Source organism: Anas acuta, chromosome 5, assembly GCF_963932015.1.
Source record: "Anas acuta chromosome 5, bAnaAcu1.1, whole genome shotgun sequence".
In the NCBI taxonomy this organism is placed as follows: domain Eukaryota; kingdom Metazoa; phylum Chordata; class Aves; order Anseriformes; family Anatidae; genus Anas; species Anas acuta.
Window position 1 is genome coordinate 44,803,819 of NC_088983.1, and position 20,393 is coordinate 44,824,211.

Here is a 20,393-nt window from a genome sequence, read left to right on the forward strand (position 1 = left end):
TCCATTTATGTATATTTTTAATGAATGTGTCAAGTTATGCATGGGCTCAAGTTATCATGCTGAATCAGACCCTATGAATATGTTGGAAACAGAAGGCTCCCTGAAATTTTGGAACTGACAATTTAAATTACACAGGAGAAGGAAAGGAAAAAAAGGTGAAAACAACTAAAACAGAGACTCTCCAGTAAGAGCTAGAAAAGGAAAGTTGATTGAAAGTTGAAAAGTAAGAGTGTATCTGAAAAGTGTAAGGATTGAAAGTTGAAAAGTAAGAGTGTATCTGAAAAGTGTAAGGTCTCTGAAAAAGAAGGCATTTGACAGAAGAAAAATAAAAGAAGTTGGTGGCAAAAGAAATGCAGGAATTAATGGGCCAAAGCTATGCATATCATGGGAAAGGCTTAAAAGAGCCTTCTTTCCTTCTTTCCTCCCTTCTTCCTCATCCAGATTTTTATGTATATATATCTGAAAAGAGATCTTGGTTCATGTAAGCAAAATAGACCTATGGCACTGATTTCAGCTGAAGCTTCTAGGCTCCGCTTGCCTGCCCAGGAAGAAGAAGGCACGGGTTCTACAGCCCAAATGTAGGTGGCTGGGGTGGCTTTTCCCACCGAAGGATACCTTCCTGGGCTCTAGTTGCCACTCCAGGAGAGCACTGGTCTCCTGCAAGTCCTGCCAGCTCCATGTGTGTGGCTCAAGTACCCTGGGACAACTCAGGGGCTTACAAGACTGTGACAAGGCAACTGAATTGCACTCTAAATTCACTCCTCATGTATTTATCTGGAATATTGGAGCAATTGACATCCATACAGTTTCAATGAATGGTCAAAAGCTTTATGTAACAAATAATCATGCATTTGTGCTCAAAAGTCACCAGCAGGAAAATGTACAGCTAAAATGTTATTTTTTTTACCATGGCTACATAGTAAAATTTTGCAGATCTACATACACTGGTCTATTCAGTATAATTTAATGCTTCTTCTGTGAATATTATACATTCTCCTTATGTCTGGTATCCCTGATTTCAACTTAAAGGAATTAAAGTATTTCAGAAGCAAAGAGTGTCTCTCACTACTAACCATAAGAAGATATTCAGAGATGAGGACAATCACAGAAATTTTCAAGTTACCAGATTGTTTGGGTCAGTGTCAAATGTTAAACCAGGTTGTACAGACAGAAAGCTGTAAACCACACACTGGTGTGTTATTAAATTTCTGGAAAGTAATGAACTGGCACTGGAAGTGAAAAGGAAAAAAAAGCAGTAATGTGGAATGGCCCCTTATTCAGGAAACTTTGAAAATGTGCAGCCATAATAGCTGTGGTGAAGTTCCTTTAAATGAGACCTTGGTATGCTGTGGAATAAAGTCAAAATAGGAGATTGTGGCATTCCAAGTCATACTGAATAAATGCATACATTGGGCCAAACTGTGGTCTTATTCACAAGGGAACATTTTTTTTTCCCTTTTCAATTAAAAAAAAAAAAAAAAAAGGAAAAAAAAAAAGCTGAGAACACTTTAAGATACAGGGCACAAATGTGTAATTATTCTTGGCTAACATGGTAGCTGTTGATCATTTAATGAAACCATAATTATCATATAATGGCAGGGTATTTATATGACAGATTACTACATTATTACAGGGTAAGTGCATGATTATTTCTGTCCTCAAAATCAGAATAAAAAACACATGGAAGTGGAAAAATAAGTTGAAAAAAGAGGGGGGAAAAATCTGAATTTCCCAATGCTACTCTGATATTGTTACTCCATCCCCTTCTCAATCATATAGTGATGGCAATGGCCGCTGGTGTTCATGATGAAGCCAAATCTCTGCAGGGAATCCATGCCACAGTAAAGCAGATCATAAGGCTCTTTGCCAAATGGCTACAGCTTTAGGCTTCATTGTACTTATAGTTAAACTGATTCAATAGCAATTTGGTCACTGGTCTCTTGTCCTCAAAAGACACTGTACTCCTGTTTGGTTATGAGAAATAGTACAAATGATGGAGGTAAAAATCTGCACTGAGAGGGTGAGAACTCCCATCTATGTCTTTAATAGAGAATAGTGATAGCTAATAAAGATTTCAGAGCAAGTTTTAATTGGGTGGAGATGTTGAATTCAACAAGACTACCTATGGGCTGAGTAGTGTTTAGTATTGTTTAATTTCAGCTAACACTGCTGTGTTAAAGATTGATCTCAAGTGTGAGAAAATACTTAAATGATTCCTTGTATGGGCAAAAATACAGGGACAAGTCATGAATTTATAAAGTTACACAGAGAGTTTCATATACCAAATGAAATCCATCTCAAGCTTTACAAAGAGGAGGACACCTTTCTGTGTAGGAAGCAAGATCACATTGCAAATCCAGCTGATTCTGATTACCCACATTCTATAAAGAAGTTAAAAGTTCTATGCAATCATCTGCTCCACCTGAAATTTGCCTCTATATCTTCACAATGCCATTCCAGCTGTGAAAGTAATGTTAGTAGTCCCTGTTTCTAAAAAGCAATTGTGGAGCCAGTGTTGTAAGCTACAAGTTTTTGTAAGTATATGAGTTTATCTCTGAATATGAGCTTCTGAATTTGGTGGGGTTTTTTTGGCCTTGGCTTTCCTAGACTTTCATCCAAGAAGCAGTATTATTGCAGCTGTTGTCATTTTTTAGTGATTTATCTCTATTTTTCTTCTGGAATTTCTTCACAGTGGTGAGGAAACTAACTCAGGTGAAAGCCACAAACCCTGAGTCTTGTTTGTTCAGGGTTCATCCTATATGTCTGTATACATTTGTAAGAGAAATATAGGTTGGAGGAGAAATGAATTTGAGGCAGTAAAGAATCAGTCTGTGTACACTCACTTAGAAGGCAGCTGTAATTGCACTACCTTTGTAAATAGCTCCCTTAATAAACTGATTATTACTCTGAATGGTCAATGATTGCTCATAATTCACTGCTGCTAGGTTATTTCTCTTTACAGAGGGGGGAAAAAAAATAAAAGCTCTGGTCCTTGAGAGAGCTGTGCACCCATGATTCTGGTGGGAATTGTGTTATGTTGGAGTTTGACACAGCTCTCCATGTAGTCAAATAGAGCCCCAGTATGCTCCTACAGGCAGAGTTCTCATTCACAAAGGGCAGAAGTCGTTGCTCTGTTTCATTGACATTGACATAAAATTCCACGTGGTGTCTTCTGTGAACTCTCGTACATCCACCCCACCCCCCATATTTACTATAGATGAAAATTAATGAATGAAAGTTTTATGTGCCATTAAATGTGAAGAGAACCCTCTGCTTTGGTGTCTTTTTTTTTATTTTTATTTTTATTTTTCCTTGCAGGCTCTTTTTTTGGTACTACATATCTGCCTCAATGCATTTTGTTCTAATGTATTTTCTAAATATCATTAAAGTACTTCCCATGGACAATGTAAAGGTTAAAATCCATGCTATGAAGCTGTAAATTAAGGATATTGAAGTATTAATGTTTTTTGGTTCCTTCATATGTTCTTTCATAAAGCTTATTCTTGTGAAGGTAAATGTGGCTAGACTCTGAGTTATTTTAATGTTTTGTAAATATTGTGTACTCAAAATCTTATCTTTACAACATTCTTATTCTTGTGAAAATAAACAAAAACTAAGGCATTCAGCACCACAGTAAGAGTAATCATATTCTTTAAGGCATAGAGTTGTTTGGACTACTAGTATTTCCATTAGGGAAGCAATTTCTTTGTCTTACTTTTTTTTTTTTTTTTTGTTTATTTATTTTAAACATGTCTTGGTTATTCATCAGGTTATCAGAAAAACTTTTCCCTCTCCCTTCACCATCTTCCCTCATGTGCTCATTTAAAAAAAAATTAATAAAAAAAATAAAACAACCTTTAAGTAATTATCACAGAATCACAGAATTTCTAGGTTGGAAGAGACCTCAAGATCATCGAGTCCAACCTCTAACCTAACACTAACAGTCCCCACTAAACCATATCCCTAAGCTCTACATCTAAATGTCTTTTGAACCATTATAATGTAGGTATCAAGGACTCCATCTTTCTGCCATGGTAAAAATTTCACTGATTTCAGCCAAACAGGGTAGGACTTGAAGGAAGTCTCATGACGAGAGGCTTTGAAATCAAGTCCAAAATAGTTTTTGATTACTTCTTAGAAATGTATTTTGGTTTATTTTTCTAGTGACCCACAGTTATTGTTATCTTTATTTTTCCTCTTTTATCCATTTCTTAGCAAAAGTTATATATTCATAATTTTATTTTCAGATTCTCCTGGCAATTATGATTTAGAGATTCAGAAAACTTTCTCCCAAGCTCAAATAAGTCAACTGCCAGAGTTTCAAATTCTGGCAATCCAACTTCTCCAAGGTCTCGTAAAAATTCTGGGCTGTTATCTCCGTATGCCTGATAGGTATTTTTTTTTTTTTTTTTTTTTTTATCATAATTAAAACAGTCTGTCCTTTCTCTCTGACTTTAGGAGAATGGCAATGAGTCACAAGAGCTCTGGAAAAGCTAGAAGAAGAGAGACTAAAGTTATCAACCCTGAAGCACTGAATCATCTATATTTCATCTACAGAAACATAGATGCAAAGCACTATCACCTGCTTCTTAATTCAGTTGTCTTCAGAGCAAGTCCACCAAGGCAGAATGTAACATCACAGTTAACATCAGGAGACAGAGGTAGTCTGGGGTTTGGATGGAACCATAAAAAGATGAAAAAGTCATTCAGTTGGTAGGGAACATTATTATCTTTATGACAATTCTTACTCTCTTGTGTAATATATTAGACCTTCCCAGTAACATGTTTTCAGTAATATCTAGGTTAAAACACACACACACAAATATATGTACATACATATACACACACAGTCTTTATAAATTCTATTTTTGTATATATTCTTTAAATACAAGAATATACGAAAAGTGGAATGATGAATGCAAAAGTCACAAAAATGACACTGAAAACTGTGTTGTTTTAGGGAGAAATACTTAGCCTTCAAAATAGCATTTTGAAAACTAATTCACTATGATGTTTTATTCTGTAGTATTTGTGACTCTGCTTTTATTTCTTAAGCCCTGATGGTCATTCTACAAATTTAATTGATTTCCTGACACTTTTGAACAATCTTTAAATAGCAAGACAGACTTTCCTTACATTCAAGGCTGTGTGGGTTACTTCCCAGCTCCTTGAGCCTCAGTCTTCTCCCTTTAAAAACAAGAACGAGTTTTGGCAAAAAACTGATCAGATGTTAGAAGAGGAGATGCTGGAAGATCTAAACTTAATGACAGCCTTAATAGGCTGATGGAATTCCTGAGGATCTTCTTCACTGGTAATCTGATGCTTAGGGAAGCAAAAATGAATGTTTGATATGTTCCTTGGAAGTTCAGTTCCTCCCTGATGAGTCAAGTAGCTTTTTAAAACTAAACAAATGTGCCTCAGCTCCATCATTATAAGACTCAATATTATCACCAGGTTTTGCTCCTGAATAATGGGGAGAAGTTGAATGCCATGTGAGAATGACAGCATTCATCTGAGGCATCGATATGCTGGCTGCCTCCTGAAACGTGACCTTGGCAGTCATGGGAGTTCGGAAAACCCAGTAACTCTAAAGATTTGGATTTTGGGTAGTATTGCTTCTTATTTTCAAAAAGAGTTGGGTATTTAAAACTCTTTGATCTGGATCTAAACTCTGCACAGTGTCATATTTTTAAGTAGAATAAAGTTTGCTTTGGGAGACTGGATTTCTATCGAAGTTTGCAGTGCTGCACCAATAAAGCAGAACATACCTACGATGAAACAAATACTCCAAAAAGAACAAATGCATTTCTGGTATCATTCTTTTGAAATCAACATAGGAGATGAAATTAGAAGCAACGTTGTTAGGGCAAATGTTCTATTTTTAATAAATATTTTGCAGAATATAGTAATCTTAAAAGATTCTCTTATCTAATTTGTTTTGATTTCATGAAAACATACAACTATTATAATAAGCAGGCTTATCAGTTCAATTTTCTATTTTTTTTTTTATGTAGTTTTCTTTATTTTCTTTTTAGTTTCCTGCTTTATCATTCAGAAGGTTTGCACTGTATTCCTGTACATATTTGGTTTGGTGCCCAGAAATGTATTATTTTAACAGGGTTAGTTCATTAAAAGTTATTACTTTACAGGGGTTCTATCATGCATACATAAGTATATGAATGCCCTTCTACAGTGAACATTGTGGTACAGCTAACATTAAAAATCTTGCTCTTTCAGGTTCATCATCTCTGCCATTTCAAGTCAAATTGACTAATCCAGCACCTACCTTCAATTTAAAAAACAAAATCAAAAAATGTTAAACTGACAAAACATAGTTCTCATTCTTTCTTCAATAATAGTAGAAGATTCTTCTAGCCCTTCCGAAATGAAACTATTGGGACTGTGAATTGTCCTTCCTCTGTGCATAGCTATTAATATGCAGAATTGTCTCAGTCAAAGCCAGTAACCTATTTTTAAGAGACCTGCACAAGGAATGACTGCAATGCTCTATCAATATCCATTTTGATTACAATATTTTTGGTAACTCTATGTTGTTCTATCAAAAGTAGCTTTCTTTATTATTATTATTTAAAGAATATCTCCAGCTATGCAATATATTGTTGTTTTAAGGTTTTGATAAAGTTTTGAATGACCAGTTTTATATTGATGAGAACCTAGGTGAATTTGCAAGATAAATTAGTGTTTAAAAACAACAACAAAAAAAGTCATTTCCTTGAAACTGTTTCTATTAAGCTGCATCACAAGTCTATATAAGGGTAAAAATAGAAAATCTGTACAACCTTTACTGAGAGTTGGCATTAAAAGACTGAGTATCAGTGTAAATGTTATAACAGGGCATTGTGCTAATGTAGTTAGCCAAGAACCAACATTTTCAAGCTAACTGGAAGAATATGTTATATGCTAGTGTGATTTATGCTTATTTTATATGTGATTTGTGCTATTATGCTTAAAGGAGATGGGGCATATAAATGTTTTACTTCTTTTTCATCATTGCCCACCTGGAGTTTTGGAGGATAAGCTTGATACTATTTAAATGAATCTATGTCATCTGACTAGGATTTTTAAGTCCTTTGTTGGCTGGGTTTCACATGTTTTCTTTATCTTTTCTTACCCTATACATCAACTAACTTGGGTTATATTCTTTATCCTGGTGCTGATGGGATATTACCTGTAATTTCACTCCAGTGGTTCCATGATTACAGAATTCTTTGAGATGCAAAGACAGTTATGGGTGTAAAGAACTATGCATTCAATGGAACTTGGAATTGAAGAATTGCTGCATTTATGCTTTAAAACTTATTAATGGGAAACAGTCCCAGAACACAGAAAGCATTTTAGATATGTTGGAAGAAAAAAAAAAAGCACACCAATTATACAACCTGTAATCAGTATGAACAGTTTATATACTCAGTGTATCTAATTCATGTTTGTGTAAAGTATTTGTCCATTGGCATTGTTTTCTACTGTAATGTAGTAATACTATTAAGTGTTTGGGGAATTACAGCATCTATGAAATGGTAAAGGAAAGAATTCACTCTGAACTCGCACAAAGTGGAGGATCTAGTTGTGTGGCAGCTGTTTCGTGTGATTTTTTTATACGTTTGAGAAGTTAAGTGTTTAAATTCAAATAAGAAATATGAAGATTATTTCTCATAAGTAACTTAACTTAGTCTCCCTTAGTCAAATGTTGTGAGCCTTACAAATGTCTGTGTTTCGCTACAATGAAGGTATTCTTGTTCACATGGCAGAAGACTACTCTTTCAACTTGAAAGGCAGAGAATGATTGGCTGTGTGGAGTAGGCTGTTTGTCCCCCATCCCCAATAGCTACTGTTTGCATGTGACATTGGACTCATTCAGTATGATTCTGATGCCTTTCAAGCAAGTGAAATCTTGAGATTCAATGAGTATGAGAAGTGTTATTTTGCTTAACATTTCTCTCTTGAAAGCATACTGTAGTATTATGTGATGTGTAATGTTAGATGGTATTGTATGCTCAACTTAAAAACCTAATGGCAGCATCTGTTTACAGTCACTCCACTATGATAGTATCTGTGATACTACTGAGTTCTGCATGATATATAAAACACTACTGTGTTTTTCGTGCATATTGCATAGAAGTGATGATGCACGAATACTTAATAAAGTCTTCTCAAATCAAGGCTGTATTGAATGTAAAAGCATCATGAGGCTAACTTTCTGTGGCCAGTTCCCTTTGACTTCACTGGCTTGCTACCAAAGACAAATCTCCAAAACTTCAGTGACACCTGACCTGCATCTTATAACATTGGCCCATTGATTTCAATGAAACACTATTAAAAACAAATAAATAATAAATCTCAACTTATTTCAGTACTCACTTTTAACACCATTAGACCATTGATTTTCTCCCTATTATAGTGTCAAGACTCAAATATTCAAACACTTCATAAAGACAAAAACAAACCTCAACATACTTGCAGTTGGTGTTTGGTGTTTTTTTTTTTTCTTTTTTTTTTTTTTCCCTAGTACCCTTTAAAAACTTGTGTGTATGTTTATACATGTTTTGGAGGACAGCATGAAAACTACTAATGATGTTTTAAAAAACAAATGGATTAGCAGACCTTTTTCTCCATGAAAAGTCTGATATGATTCTTTTGTTGCTTTTCTGTGATGTTTTGTTCTTGTGTACTTTCTTGATTTTTATTTTTTTCTTCACCTTGAGGAAACTAACAAATTTTTCCAAGAAATTTAACTTACAATGAAGATAGTTGGGGAAGTCAATTATTTTTGCTTGCTGTCTTGAAATGGACTACAAGTCCGTTATTACTCAAATTCATGGTTGAATAGAGTGTGTTGCACATCTAGCCACTACTGTGCTATAATGCTCTTCTTATTCTTTGTTTCTCAGAAGAAAAGTATAATATGAACACTTTTTCTTCCATCCAGATCTAAGGTTTGATATCTGTTCAAAACATAACATGTGCCCTCTGTTTGTGTATTGCAGTGTTCTTTGTTTGAGCTCTTCAGTCTGTCATTCATTTAGATTTTTGTAGCCACTGATTTAACTTGAAATCTATCCCTCTACATGCAAGACAATTTTGCCATTTTCCTTCAGAAGCCAGACAATTTATAGATGAGCTCAGACCAAATAAATCAGGGAAGATATATTTATAGGTTTAATATACCATATATATTAATATATATTTTTAATCACCATCATACTGTCACCCTGTAGAAATAATTAGCAGATGTGTATGCCATGCTTGAAGCTATCTGAACAGATACTGTTGCTGCTATTCAGGCTAGGATGCTTCAGATCAGCCAGTGTTTATAGTAGTCACTACATACTCCTTGTGTCTGTTAGTGATGAGGTGAACCTTCTCCATTTGCCTGCACTAATTCACCGGAATGACTGTGTAACTATAATTATCTTCAGACTGAATAATTTCTTCACAAGAGAACATTTACAGTAATTCTGAACAAAGAAATATAGATGCACACTTGCATTAACTTTAGTGCTTGGTGAAAGAAAAAGGCATCGACTCTTTTCTACAGCTTCTCTTCTCCTAGCATAAAGCCTCTGGAAACCTTCACACTTGTGTGCATTTTTTTTTGTTTTGTTTTCATTTATTTTCTTTGCTTTTTTGTTGTTGATGTTGTTTGTTCTGTGGCAGTGTATTCTATCTCAAACAATGGTCTCTGAATTGGGTTAATTTATGTTACTTTCTCTTCACTTGTAAACTCTAGTGGTTTGACTCCCAAAAATACCGATCCTCACACAATTCTACATGAATTCTACCAGGAGAGGCAGGTGTTGAATTCTAATCTGTCTACAATTTTGATGGTGAGTATTCAACTCTGGACATTTTTTGAAAGGTTAGCAATAATCTTTGTCTTCCTGTAGCATCATAACTGAACCTCAATGCAAAACATTAGCACCGGTTTCCAAAACTCTTTTATTTATTTATTTAAAGATCACGGAATAATGTGTGAGATAAAATAATACCAAAATGCAGTTCGTATCTGAAGAAATGTTGTTTGGTAAAGGTACACTTCATTTAGATGTTTTTGCCTGGTGTGCTTTATTAGTACTATTATTCAAAATGTTTTATTTCCCAGAAAACCCTAGTAAGGGATATAATTTCTGTTTTCAAAGACCATCCTAACAGTGAAGACAGGCAGCAGTTATTTTAAACTCTAGAATTTAATTCCAGCCATGTGTATTCGACTAGCACCATATGAAACTATGCACACAGTTTATTACAGATACTAGGACTTATAAGTGAAAGGAAAACAATTTGCCATGTCAAACATAATGTGTTATTTACAATAACACATTTTCTGTACGTTTAGATGTAGAGCTTAGTGATATGGTTTAGTGGAGGACTTGTTAGTGTTAGGTCAGAGGTTGGACTCGATAATCTTGAGGTCTCTTCCAACCTAGAAATTCTGTGATTCTAATAGGTTTGAAGATCTTAGACATTAGAAAGTTAAATAATTTTTGATTATTCCCACCCCTGGACTCCCCCACACTTAAAAAGCAAAAAAAAAAAAAAAAAAAAAAAAAAAAGGAATGCTAGAAGAAATAGTAGGAACCCATAACAAGAGAATTCTGAAAGCTAAAAATTTTACTTCTGTTTAAGCTGAATATTTCCTCTTTCTATCTTCAGATAGACAAACTTTGAAGTGCATGTATTAATGTATATTAATGTATACCATGAAAAGTGTAGGATATACAAAGAATTCAAGAAAAAAATTAACCTTGTTTTTTTCTACTTCAGGTGTTTGATACATTCAGCTTTAGTCATTTTATTAGTTCAAGATTATTTTGCATATAGTCTTCCTTATTATGCAGATCTTCACCCCTTGTATTTCTCCATAAGCTCAAAACAGTTGAGTAAAACTCACTGGAATCAAAAGTTCAGCTTCAGAAAAAGTAATTGATTACAGTTTATTGTAGATAAATGGAGTTGTACTTTGACATACAGTGAAAGACCAGATATAGAAAATAAGTTATTGAATTGATACCAGAAAATACTGGTTAACAACATTTTACTGTTATTAACAGTTTAACTATTTACATTGTTAACAATGTAAACAATGTTTAACATTGTTAACGTTTAACTGTTAACAACATTTTTCAAGGCAAAATGAACTGTTTTTCATTAATTCAATTACTGAATTTGAGAACTTGAAGAAATACTGCTATCTGGTCTGGCTATTCCTCCTTCTCCCCCCCCCCCCCCCCCCCCCCTTGGGTTTCTGAATTATTTGTACCTTTATGATAGCTCTTACTTGCATATGGTTTAATTATTTTAGGGAGAAATATTGATTTTTAGTCCAGTTAAATGAAGTATTTTTACTGTTATTAGTAATGATGAAACTTCCCATGATACTACATGCTTTGAAACAAAACCATTTTTGCAGAAAATTGTTGCAGAAATTGAAAAGTTGCAGCTAAAACTCTTTCATTGTGCAGATATTGTTGCTATTTTCATAACATCTACTTGTATGAACTCTGATACTTCTTGTTCCAAACTGAAAAGGCAAAATCAAATGAAATAAACTTGAAAACCTGTAGGAGGTTTTCCCTGGAATAAAAGACCCATGTCAGAAGAAATAATAATTTGGCTGAAGGGGTTCTCTTGCTTTTTCTTCTGAATAAGGTCCACTACTATAGAGACAAGAAAGGTGATGCCCTTAGCAAGTGCTAACTTTCACTTACCAATGCCATCAAGAGGCTAGTAAATGAGTCAACTTTTTTTTTCTTTTTTTTTTTTTTTGTAAAGGTAAAGCAAATACAGACATTACTGGATATTGAATAAAGACAAATGAGTAACAGTCTTGTGATAAAAACAAGAAATGTACAATAAAGACTATTCAGTGGATTTTTAACTAAGAAGTTATGATTTTCTTAAGTATATTCATATCTACCCATGTTATACGCACTATAGCTAAAGATATATTGCTTTAAAAGAGTAGCCAGAAAATAATGGTTAAATTTCATAACATTTTAAAAAAGATTATACTGATGAGTAGGCAACTTCCTTCAGAGTCCAGAAGTTCTTCATCCCCTATGTTGTTAACAGTGAAAAATATCTAACAGTGCTAAGTGAAAAATGCAAGGGAAAAATGTTAAGTAGCTTTTAGGGGGATAATTCTGGTGAATACAATAAAGAAGCCAATTTTATTCAAACAGAAATTAGTGTCCAAACCACTTTCTGATAAGTAAAATTATACTTTTAAGTTGTGAAAACAGTTATTACCAAATCAAAAATAATACCAAGCAAAACACAAAAGAAACGGATGCCTAAAATTCATCATATTTTGAATTTGGCAGAATTTATGACCAGCCTCTGAGCTACCCTACCTGTCAAAATGGGCTAAAATTATCTCTGATCACTGTCCTTTTTTGTTGAAATGAAAACCCCAAGTCTGAAGAGTGAAAAGCAGGGGTACTTGGTTAAGAGCTTTGTTCTGTTCTTCTCAGTGGTTGCAATTGTATGTATAGTAATGACTGAAGTGCAAATACTGTGGGTGAAGGTGTAACTTTGAAGGGAATAAAGCTCCCTCTCTAAGGTTTCTAATAGACCATGCATAACTGCTACAGAAAGGCTTGCTTGCTTGCTTTTAACCCAAGAGAAGTCTGAAATGGAAAGAATGAGATTTGAGATGTTTAAACTTTGAAGGTCTCCTGAGAATATGCTCAATACTTGAATTTCTTGATTAAGAAAAGAAGGTAGGAAGGAATTTGGACAATCAATCAGCTTAACAGTAGGAACTGAAACTGCAAATAATAACTACAAATAAGAATGGTACCATCTTAGAGATTCCTATACCTAGACAAGGGTATATTTTCAGAGGTTAGTCTGCAATCAGGCCTCTGACACATATTTTCTTAGAAATGTTGATTCTTTTTGAAATAATGAACAAACACTAAGATCACTGATCAAAGTATTTATTTTTGACTCTCATTTACACTTAATGTTTCAGAAACTGCTTGGAGAGTCCCAGATTTGTGTGGCTGCCCACCCGGGACCATGCTATGCAGAAACACTGTTGTATTAGGTGAATGAAGAAAGGTTACTATGAAACAGAAAACTTTGGAGAAGCTTGGCTTTAAGGATATAGCACAGCTTTAAACTGTGCTGGATAGTGCTCTGCTGCTAAAGGAACCACACTTATTATGGTGTTAATTTTAGTGCTGGCTGGGACTTCCAGCCTGGAAAGTAAGGAAGGAAATGGGTATGCATGGTCTTGTGAATTCTTGTTTCGTGTTCGCTGCTGAATGAATCAGCAAAGTGCTGTTAGTAGCTAAAGGAGGCTACCCTGTACTATATCAGGCTTGTCTGAAAGCGCTCTGAGAGAAAGCTTTTTTTCTTTTTCTCTATGTGTAATTGACCGGGATTTGTTCATCAAAATGGAATTAAGAGAAATAGAATGTTTGACTTCTGCTCCATCTGAATTAGAAGCAGGACATCTAGAGAAGGTTGTCCAGGAGTCAAAAACCTTAAGCTGCACCTTCTTACTATATTTCCAGGAAACACCAATAGCTGCTTCTGAAAATTATCTTGGTTTAGGAACACTGACATGAACTGGAAAGAAAGATAAAAGGGAATTTGAGTTGACTATTCCTGCGTCCTTTATAAATTTCATTTATTTTATGGACAAGCAGGACTAAAAGGAATTACTGGATCGAAACTCTGAATGTGGTTAGGGCATAGGATAAGATGCTGGTGTTTTTCAGAAGCCATGTAGATTAAGGGGGAAAAAAAAAAGAAAATATCTCCATGATTTATTTTTAACTTCCTTGAATTAAGCTTCTTATCAGACTGCGTGGAATAAATCAGGTTTTTGTGAAGGTGGAAGCAGCACAATTTAGCTGTGGTCTCCATGAGAGACCTCTATGAGGGCTAGAGCACCTCTATGAAGACAAGTTGAGGGAATTGGGGTTGTTCAGCCTGGAGAAGAAAAGGCTCCAGGGAGACCATACAGTGACCTTCCAGTACTTTAAAGGTAGGAGAGACACTTTGTCAGGGAGTGGAATGGTGGAACGGGGGGGGGGGGGGGGGGGGGAATGGCTTTAAACTAAAAGGGTGTAGGTTTGGATTAGATGTTAGGAGGAAACTATTTCCTATGAGGGTGGTGAGGCACTGGAGCAGGTTGCTCAGAAGCAGTGGATGCCCCATCCCTGGAGGTGTTCAAGTCCAGGCTGGATGGGGCCTTGAGCAACCTGCTCTGGTGGGAGGAGTCCCTGCCCATGGAAGGGGGGTAGGAACAGGATAATTTTTAAGGTCCCTTCCAGCCCAAACCATTCTATGATTATGTGGTAAGCCAAAAGTACTCTTTTTGTTTCACATCGAGTGGGAATTAGGATAGTTGATGATGAGGTGGGGGGAATATACTTCTTCATTAAACAGTTCTTGTGGTTAAAGCAGAGCCTGGGTAGGTACATAGGTGTGTACACAAAGTCTTAGACCGTGTATCAGTCCTCCACTGTGGACTCACCATCCTCGTAAGGCTCTCAGCTGCCAGTACCGATGAGTGAGATCCTAAGATTAGCCTCAAACCTTAGCTGTATTTTCCCAGTGGCAGTGCAGTGTGCTAATCGCTGAGCCATTGGGATAGCCCTGTAGGGCATTCTTCTAATAGTTTTTCTAGTTCTTCCACTGATGTCCTTATACATCTTTTATGATTTCGATAGTGATGCTACTTTCCCCAGGCACTTTCCTTCTATCTTACTCTCCACTTGCTTTTCTTTTGAATATAGGGGGGAGGGGGCTACCTTAATCTTGCCCTTCACTCACAGTGCAACCTTTCAGAAAAGACATTTCCCTCGTCTGCTTTTCCAACCCTGAGTACATGTCAAGGAATTCTAAAGATGGAAAATATTTGAGCACTTCCTATTTAAGTTTAGATGGTCTTTTTCCTGCCTTCATGTTCTATTAGAGTTTTTTTCTTATAAATGGATGCACAGCCAGTTCTTTTTGATTTAAAATTAAACTCCAAATATTTTCTTCAAATTGCACTCATTGCTTTTACAAAGGAATGAAAACAAAATGCTGCATGTGACATCATTTGAAGGAGAAAATTGTGTTATACTGTTCTAGTGACATCATTTGAAGGAGAAAATTGTGTTATACTGTTCTAGGAAGAAACTATTTTTTTTAACTGCATCTCTTTTCTAATAAATTTCTGATAAATAGTAAAAAGAAATTCTTTCCTAACTATATATTTCTCTTGCATTATACATATATAAATTTCTTTGGGAATAACTTAAGCAATATAACTGAGATATGAGGTAGCTGATATATGTGAGGTATTAATATGAAAAATATTTTCACTACATGTATGTTATAAAACTATTGGAATATTAGAGGCCAAAAACGTATAGGTCAGTTATAGTTTCCTCATCCATGCTCTGCCTACATATATACGTGTGTGTGTATACATTTTATATATATATTTATTTTCCCCCTGTGGGTCCATCCTCCTTTGTTTTCTTCTCCTCTGCTATTTTCACTTCTCATCTTTGATTCACTATTATGCAAGGTCCTTTTGAGGAGCTTCTTTTGCTTCCCACTAAAGATACGTATTGGTAGCAGCAACTGAAGCAACAGTCAGTGGACACTTGTAGAGATGGCACGTTGTAAAATAATAAATCGAATATTTAATACTTAGACAGAAGATGTGGACTTTATCTACACTTAATGGGTGGGGAGGCTGATTACTCATTCATAGCTACGCCACTTGTGAATGATGAGGTCACCCCTATCTCAGGAAGATAAATGCCATATCCTGTTATGACATATTCCTTTTATATAAAATTAGTTCAATTTTCTCACTACTGAGGAATCGGTATAGCTGAAAAAAAAAAGTCACTTCAAGATAAAGGCATTTTTCTACTGTAATTCATTATATATCCTATTTTCATTTTATTTTATTTCTGTTCTGTTTTGTTCTATCTTATCCTGTTCTACGTATAGTATTTTACTCTCTACCTAAATGATATCTGACTAAAGTGAAGCAAAAATTAGATGATACAATGAAGCTTTGTAGCATTCTCTCTCATACCTGTCACAGGCTCCTTCCAACAGCAGATAATGAAAATTCAAAGTCAAACCATTTAAGTAAATGGAAATGAATTTCCAGAGAAGAGAGATTTTTTCACCTGTGAAAAAAAAGAACAGTAGTACACTGACAATGCGAATAAAGATATAATACATAATTGTGATAGATAGGTATATGTAAAGCATAAATATTAAATGTTGTTATATTACAGTCATGTGTTTTTAATTTTTATCTTTACTATGCTTTCACCTAAGAGAGGAAAATCTGGAGCATGTTGTATGAAATAGCAGTACTGTATCAGAACCTTTCTTCGCTCAATCAATACTAAAGTAACTTGCAGAATATCTTACAAGAGTGTATGGTATTTAAACAAAAAGTATGTCTTTCAGACACCAGTACATGTCAATAATCTGAGCAAGATGAGAAATAAATTCATTAAAAAATATAGGGCTTGATTCTCATCTCGTTCACACTAGTACACTGCAGTGAATTCATTTTACAACATAGCATTGTGGTATGTTGTAGCACTGGTGATATGTGTAACGAATTGGGCCAAAGCAATTTAATATGGCACAGAGAATAAGCTGTGTTTTGCTATCATGATTAATTTGGAGGAGGGAGATATGAGCAATCAAAATGGACTTTTCTTCAGATATGAAATATGTTTTATTTGGTATCTTTTCAGGGCTATAAGAAAGAAGGAGCTTATGCATTCTACAGCCATTTACTAACCTACCTTTTGAATCCTGCTTGTCTTACAGCATACAAAACTATTTGTCAGTAGTTCCACTGACTCAATGGGGCTACTTGTTGTTACAAAGACTCTTTTTAGTTACGTTAACACTTAAGATACTAATCAATAGTCATAAAATATCTTAAATAGCAAGAGAGTCTGATTTTGCTCACATGGATGAAAACTTATGACTTCTGGGACAAAGCTGAATCGAGTTTGGCTAAAATCAGGCTCTCTGTCCAGGCTGTCCCTTTGGTACATGAAAATGCAGAGTTGCCAATGTAGAGAAGAGAGTGACAGTCAATGGATGGGGACTTCGCCATGATTACATCCACTACTGCCTGGCCATACATTGACAGACAAAACTACTGTAATGGACTGATCATTTGGAAAATGGCTACTGCCCACATTTAAATTCCTTTCAGTGTTATTCCATAGCCAATTAGAGTGGTAGCCCAGCCTATATTCATGCCAGTCTTGTACTATATTGTAAGAAAAAGGAAAGGAGCAGCTCAGAAGTCTTTAATTATTCCTCCAGCCATTTATTGACCTGCTCTCTAAAGGCCATACATGGGCCGTCATCTGCATGCAAAATTTCTATTGACATCACTGGGAGGGCCACAGGCAGATGGAAGGTACTTTGTAAACCTTACAGTTTAAATATGTTGTAAGAGAAAAGCACAGAATTGGAGGTTATTAAAAAAAAAAAAAAAAGGCAGCTTTATCTAATATTGTTCTTTAAACATGGAATTTGCATAACGTTTTTTCCTAGCAAGCAACATCCCCCCTTCTCTTCAAGCTACCTAACCTACACGTTTCTGTAAAGTCTTCATATTTAACACTCAAACAATTGATGTCCCTATAGTATAAACAGGATAGATAATGAATATAAGTGGGATAGAAAATTAATCCTACTTGCAAGGAAAGAGAGTCATAATTCACTTAGGCTTCTCAGCTCTTACGTTATGAGGTCTTCAGCTAACTCATGGGATCCATTCCACATCCCACAGATGCTCATTATGAATTCTTTTTATGTGCAACATGTGGGGACTAACCAGTTTCATATCTCCTGGTATTAGCTGCAATCCAAAGCATTTTGTATTAAAACAGAATGCAAACACAGATGCTATTTAATACAAAGGATTTGAATGCAGTCTCTGTTTTAACATAAAGTTGGTGTGTCTTAATTTGGTTTGGAACAGGAACGGAAAGAAAAGTCAAGATAAGGGGATCTCGTCAGATTAGGAGCCAAGCTGTGATTGCAAGTGGCACACGCTTGCACGGGAAAAGGGGTGACGACCAGGTGACAGGTTCGATTTACCGAAGCAAAGGTTGTAACGCCTTTGGGGCGGTGGGGCAGCCTGGGACGTGCTTTCCCCACCCCGGAGATGCTGCTGCAGCCGCCCGGGCACTACGCAGGCTCTGCCTCCTGTCCCACGCGGCTCCTGCGGGAGCCGCGGCTTCCCCGAAAGGCAGGCGGCGGCGCGGCTGCTGCCCGTGCAAGGTGCACCGGCTGCCGGCTCCCCCGGGCCCCTCGCCCCGCTGGCTGGGAGTCCGCTTCTCCCCCCGCTCCCACCCCGGCCAAGCTTTTAGCTCCGAGTCCGGCCCTCGGGAGCTCCGGGAGGTTCGGTGGGACCCTCCCACGGGAGGGGGTCCCCGTGTTCGCCCCCCCCCCCTCTGCTGCCCCCCTTCCCCCGGGAAGGGGTCCTCGCCCCTGGCGGCGGGACGGGGCACGGAGCGCGGCCGCGGGTGGTGCCTTGAAGTGTGTGTGTGGGGGGGGAGCGAGTGCTCGGAGGAGGGGGAGAGGAGAAAGGGGGGGGACAACGTTGGGGGGACGGACACAAACGCGGCCGGGCGCGATGCGGGGGGGCTGCGGGCAGCCCCCGGCGGTACAAAGGAGCGGGGGCGGCTGGGGACGAGCCGGCGGGCTCGGCGCTGTGAGCACGGGGCGTGAGAGGGGGTCGGGGGGGGGGGGGGGTGTCGGGGGCGGATCTGCCGCGGGGTTTTGCGCAGCCCCCGGCGGTGTAATTGCTGTGTCGGAGCGGCAGCAGGGCTCGGCGCGGGCACGCACAGCGCACACCTTACAAGTTTGACTAGCAATAACATTGCTGCACACTAGGAGGGGAGGAGAGTCAGCTCCCTATAATAGGGCACAAACTCTGCCATTGCACAAAAGCGGCGCGTTTCCTCGCTGGTGAAAACCGTCCCTTCATAGAAAGAAAAGAAAGAAAGAAAGGAAGGGGGGGCTGGGAGGGGGGGGAGCAAAAGCAAGTTACCAAGAGCAAGAACTTGTGCTGCAACAATCCTCCGCTCTTCCTCCTCTCCTCAGGACTCTGGGAGCAGGGATATTCCTCCCCCTCCCCCCCGCGCAGTTGGCGCTAGCCCAGACTGTGGTCAGTCGCCTTTATTATTACTTCATTGAGACAGAGAAATCCTCTAAGACTCGCATTTTGGGTGGAGGGTGGGGGGTGGAGGGACGGGAAGGAGGAGGGAAAAAAGGCAACATTTGCTGCTCATCATTTTCACTGCACCGCTAAAGTAATTGCGCCCCCCTCTCTCCTCCCCGTCCCTCCTCAGCTTGGATTTTTCTCTTATATCTACAGCTTCAGTGGTATTAGACATACCTTTTTTTTTTCCTTTTTTTCTTTTTTTTTTTCTTTTTTTTTTTTTTTTGTAGCTCCGATATTCCCCCTCCCCCCCCAAACCCTCGCGCGTTGCGTGCCTGCAATTCGGTGAAATCCCCCCCCCCCTCACCCCAAGCCCCCCCAAACTCCTCTCGATCTCAGCCCGGCAGCTCACATCAAAGCGCCCTTCCTCACTCACAGTGGCCGCCACTCACTAATGGGATTGCAGCGTGCCTGGCTCTGCTGCTGCAGCCGCCGGAGGGAGAGTCGCCGCTGCTGCACCTCTTCGCCGACAGTCTCCGGGTGCTGAGCCGCGGGGATGATCAGGATCTTCCGGATTTCAGCGTGCAGGTGACGGCGGCGGCCGGCGGGGCGGCCGGGGGGGTGCCGGCGGCGCCGGGTATGGGGCGAGCCGGCGCCGCGGCCAACGGCAACCCGCAAAACGTCCAGGGCATCACCTCCTACCAACAACGGTGAGCACCGAGGGGAGAGGGGTGTGCGGCTCTTCCCGAGGCTCCCTCACTTGCTTTTTCTTTGTGCTTTTGTGTTTCTTTGTTTCCCCCCCCCCCCCCTCCCTTTATATATATTTTTAAAATCTCTCCTTGCTCTGTGATTGCTGGGAGGGAGCTTGGTCGGAGGGGAGGGTTTTTTCTTTTCTTTCCCCCCCCTTTTTTTTTTTTTAAATACAGCATCTTTTAAAATGCACTGAGAAGTAAACACAATCTCCTAGTTTTGTCTTGGATGAGCTGGAAAGCAACAATAGCGGAAAAAAAAAAAAAAAAGTGAGACCCCGGCAGCTTAGCTTGGCTGCTGCAAAGTTTGGGATCCCGTCCGCTCATCCTTTCTAAAGAGGAATTTCTCAATGTCAATGCCTTGTGCAAATCCCAGTGTGTGGCAGCCAGGGGGATAATTGATCAAGGTATGCTGATTGATAATTTGCTCTCAACCAAGAAAGAGAACAATT

General features: G+C 38.0%; 1 protein-coding gene and 1 long non-coding RNA gene across 6 annotated transcripts in view; both read left to right on the forward strand.

The window, feature by feature from the left end:
• The first annotated feature begins 2,392 nt into the window (after positions 1 to 2,392).
• On the forward strand, positions 2,393 to 7,972 carry LOC137857662 (uncharacterized). 2 transcript variants are annotated; one of them, XR_011097217.1, is made up of 3 exons: positions 2,393 to 2,534; positions 4,459 to 4,713; positions 6,238 to 7,972. It is a non-coding gene; the product is annotated as an uncharacterized lncRNA (long non-coding RNA). The 2 variants fall into 2 exon arrangements; XR_011097216.1 differs by having other exon boundaries at positions 4,459 to 4,661.
• Positions 7,973 to 18,622: 10,650 nt separating this feature from the next.
• Positions 18,623 to 20,393, forward strand: part of NPAS3 (neuronal PAS domain protein 3) — a 613,991-nt gene continuing 612,220 nt past the window's right edge. The window contains exons 1-2 of one of the 4 annotated variants that reach the window (XM_068684450.1): positions 18,623 to 19,198; positions 19,631 to 19,902. In XM_068684450.1, the coding sequence (XP_068540551.1) occupies positions 19,832 to 19,902 (71 nt within the window). In that variant the 5' untranslated portion in view covers positions 18,623 to 19,198; positions 19,631 to 19,831. Of the gene's footprint in view, positions 19,199 to 19,266; positions 19,344 to 19,630; positions 19,903 to 20,393 lie in introns of those variants that run through there. The other 3 variants (XM_068684455.1, XM_068684454.1, XM_068684451.1) reach the window with 3 other exon arrangements.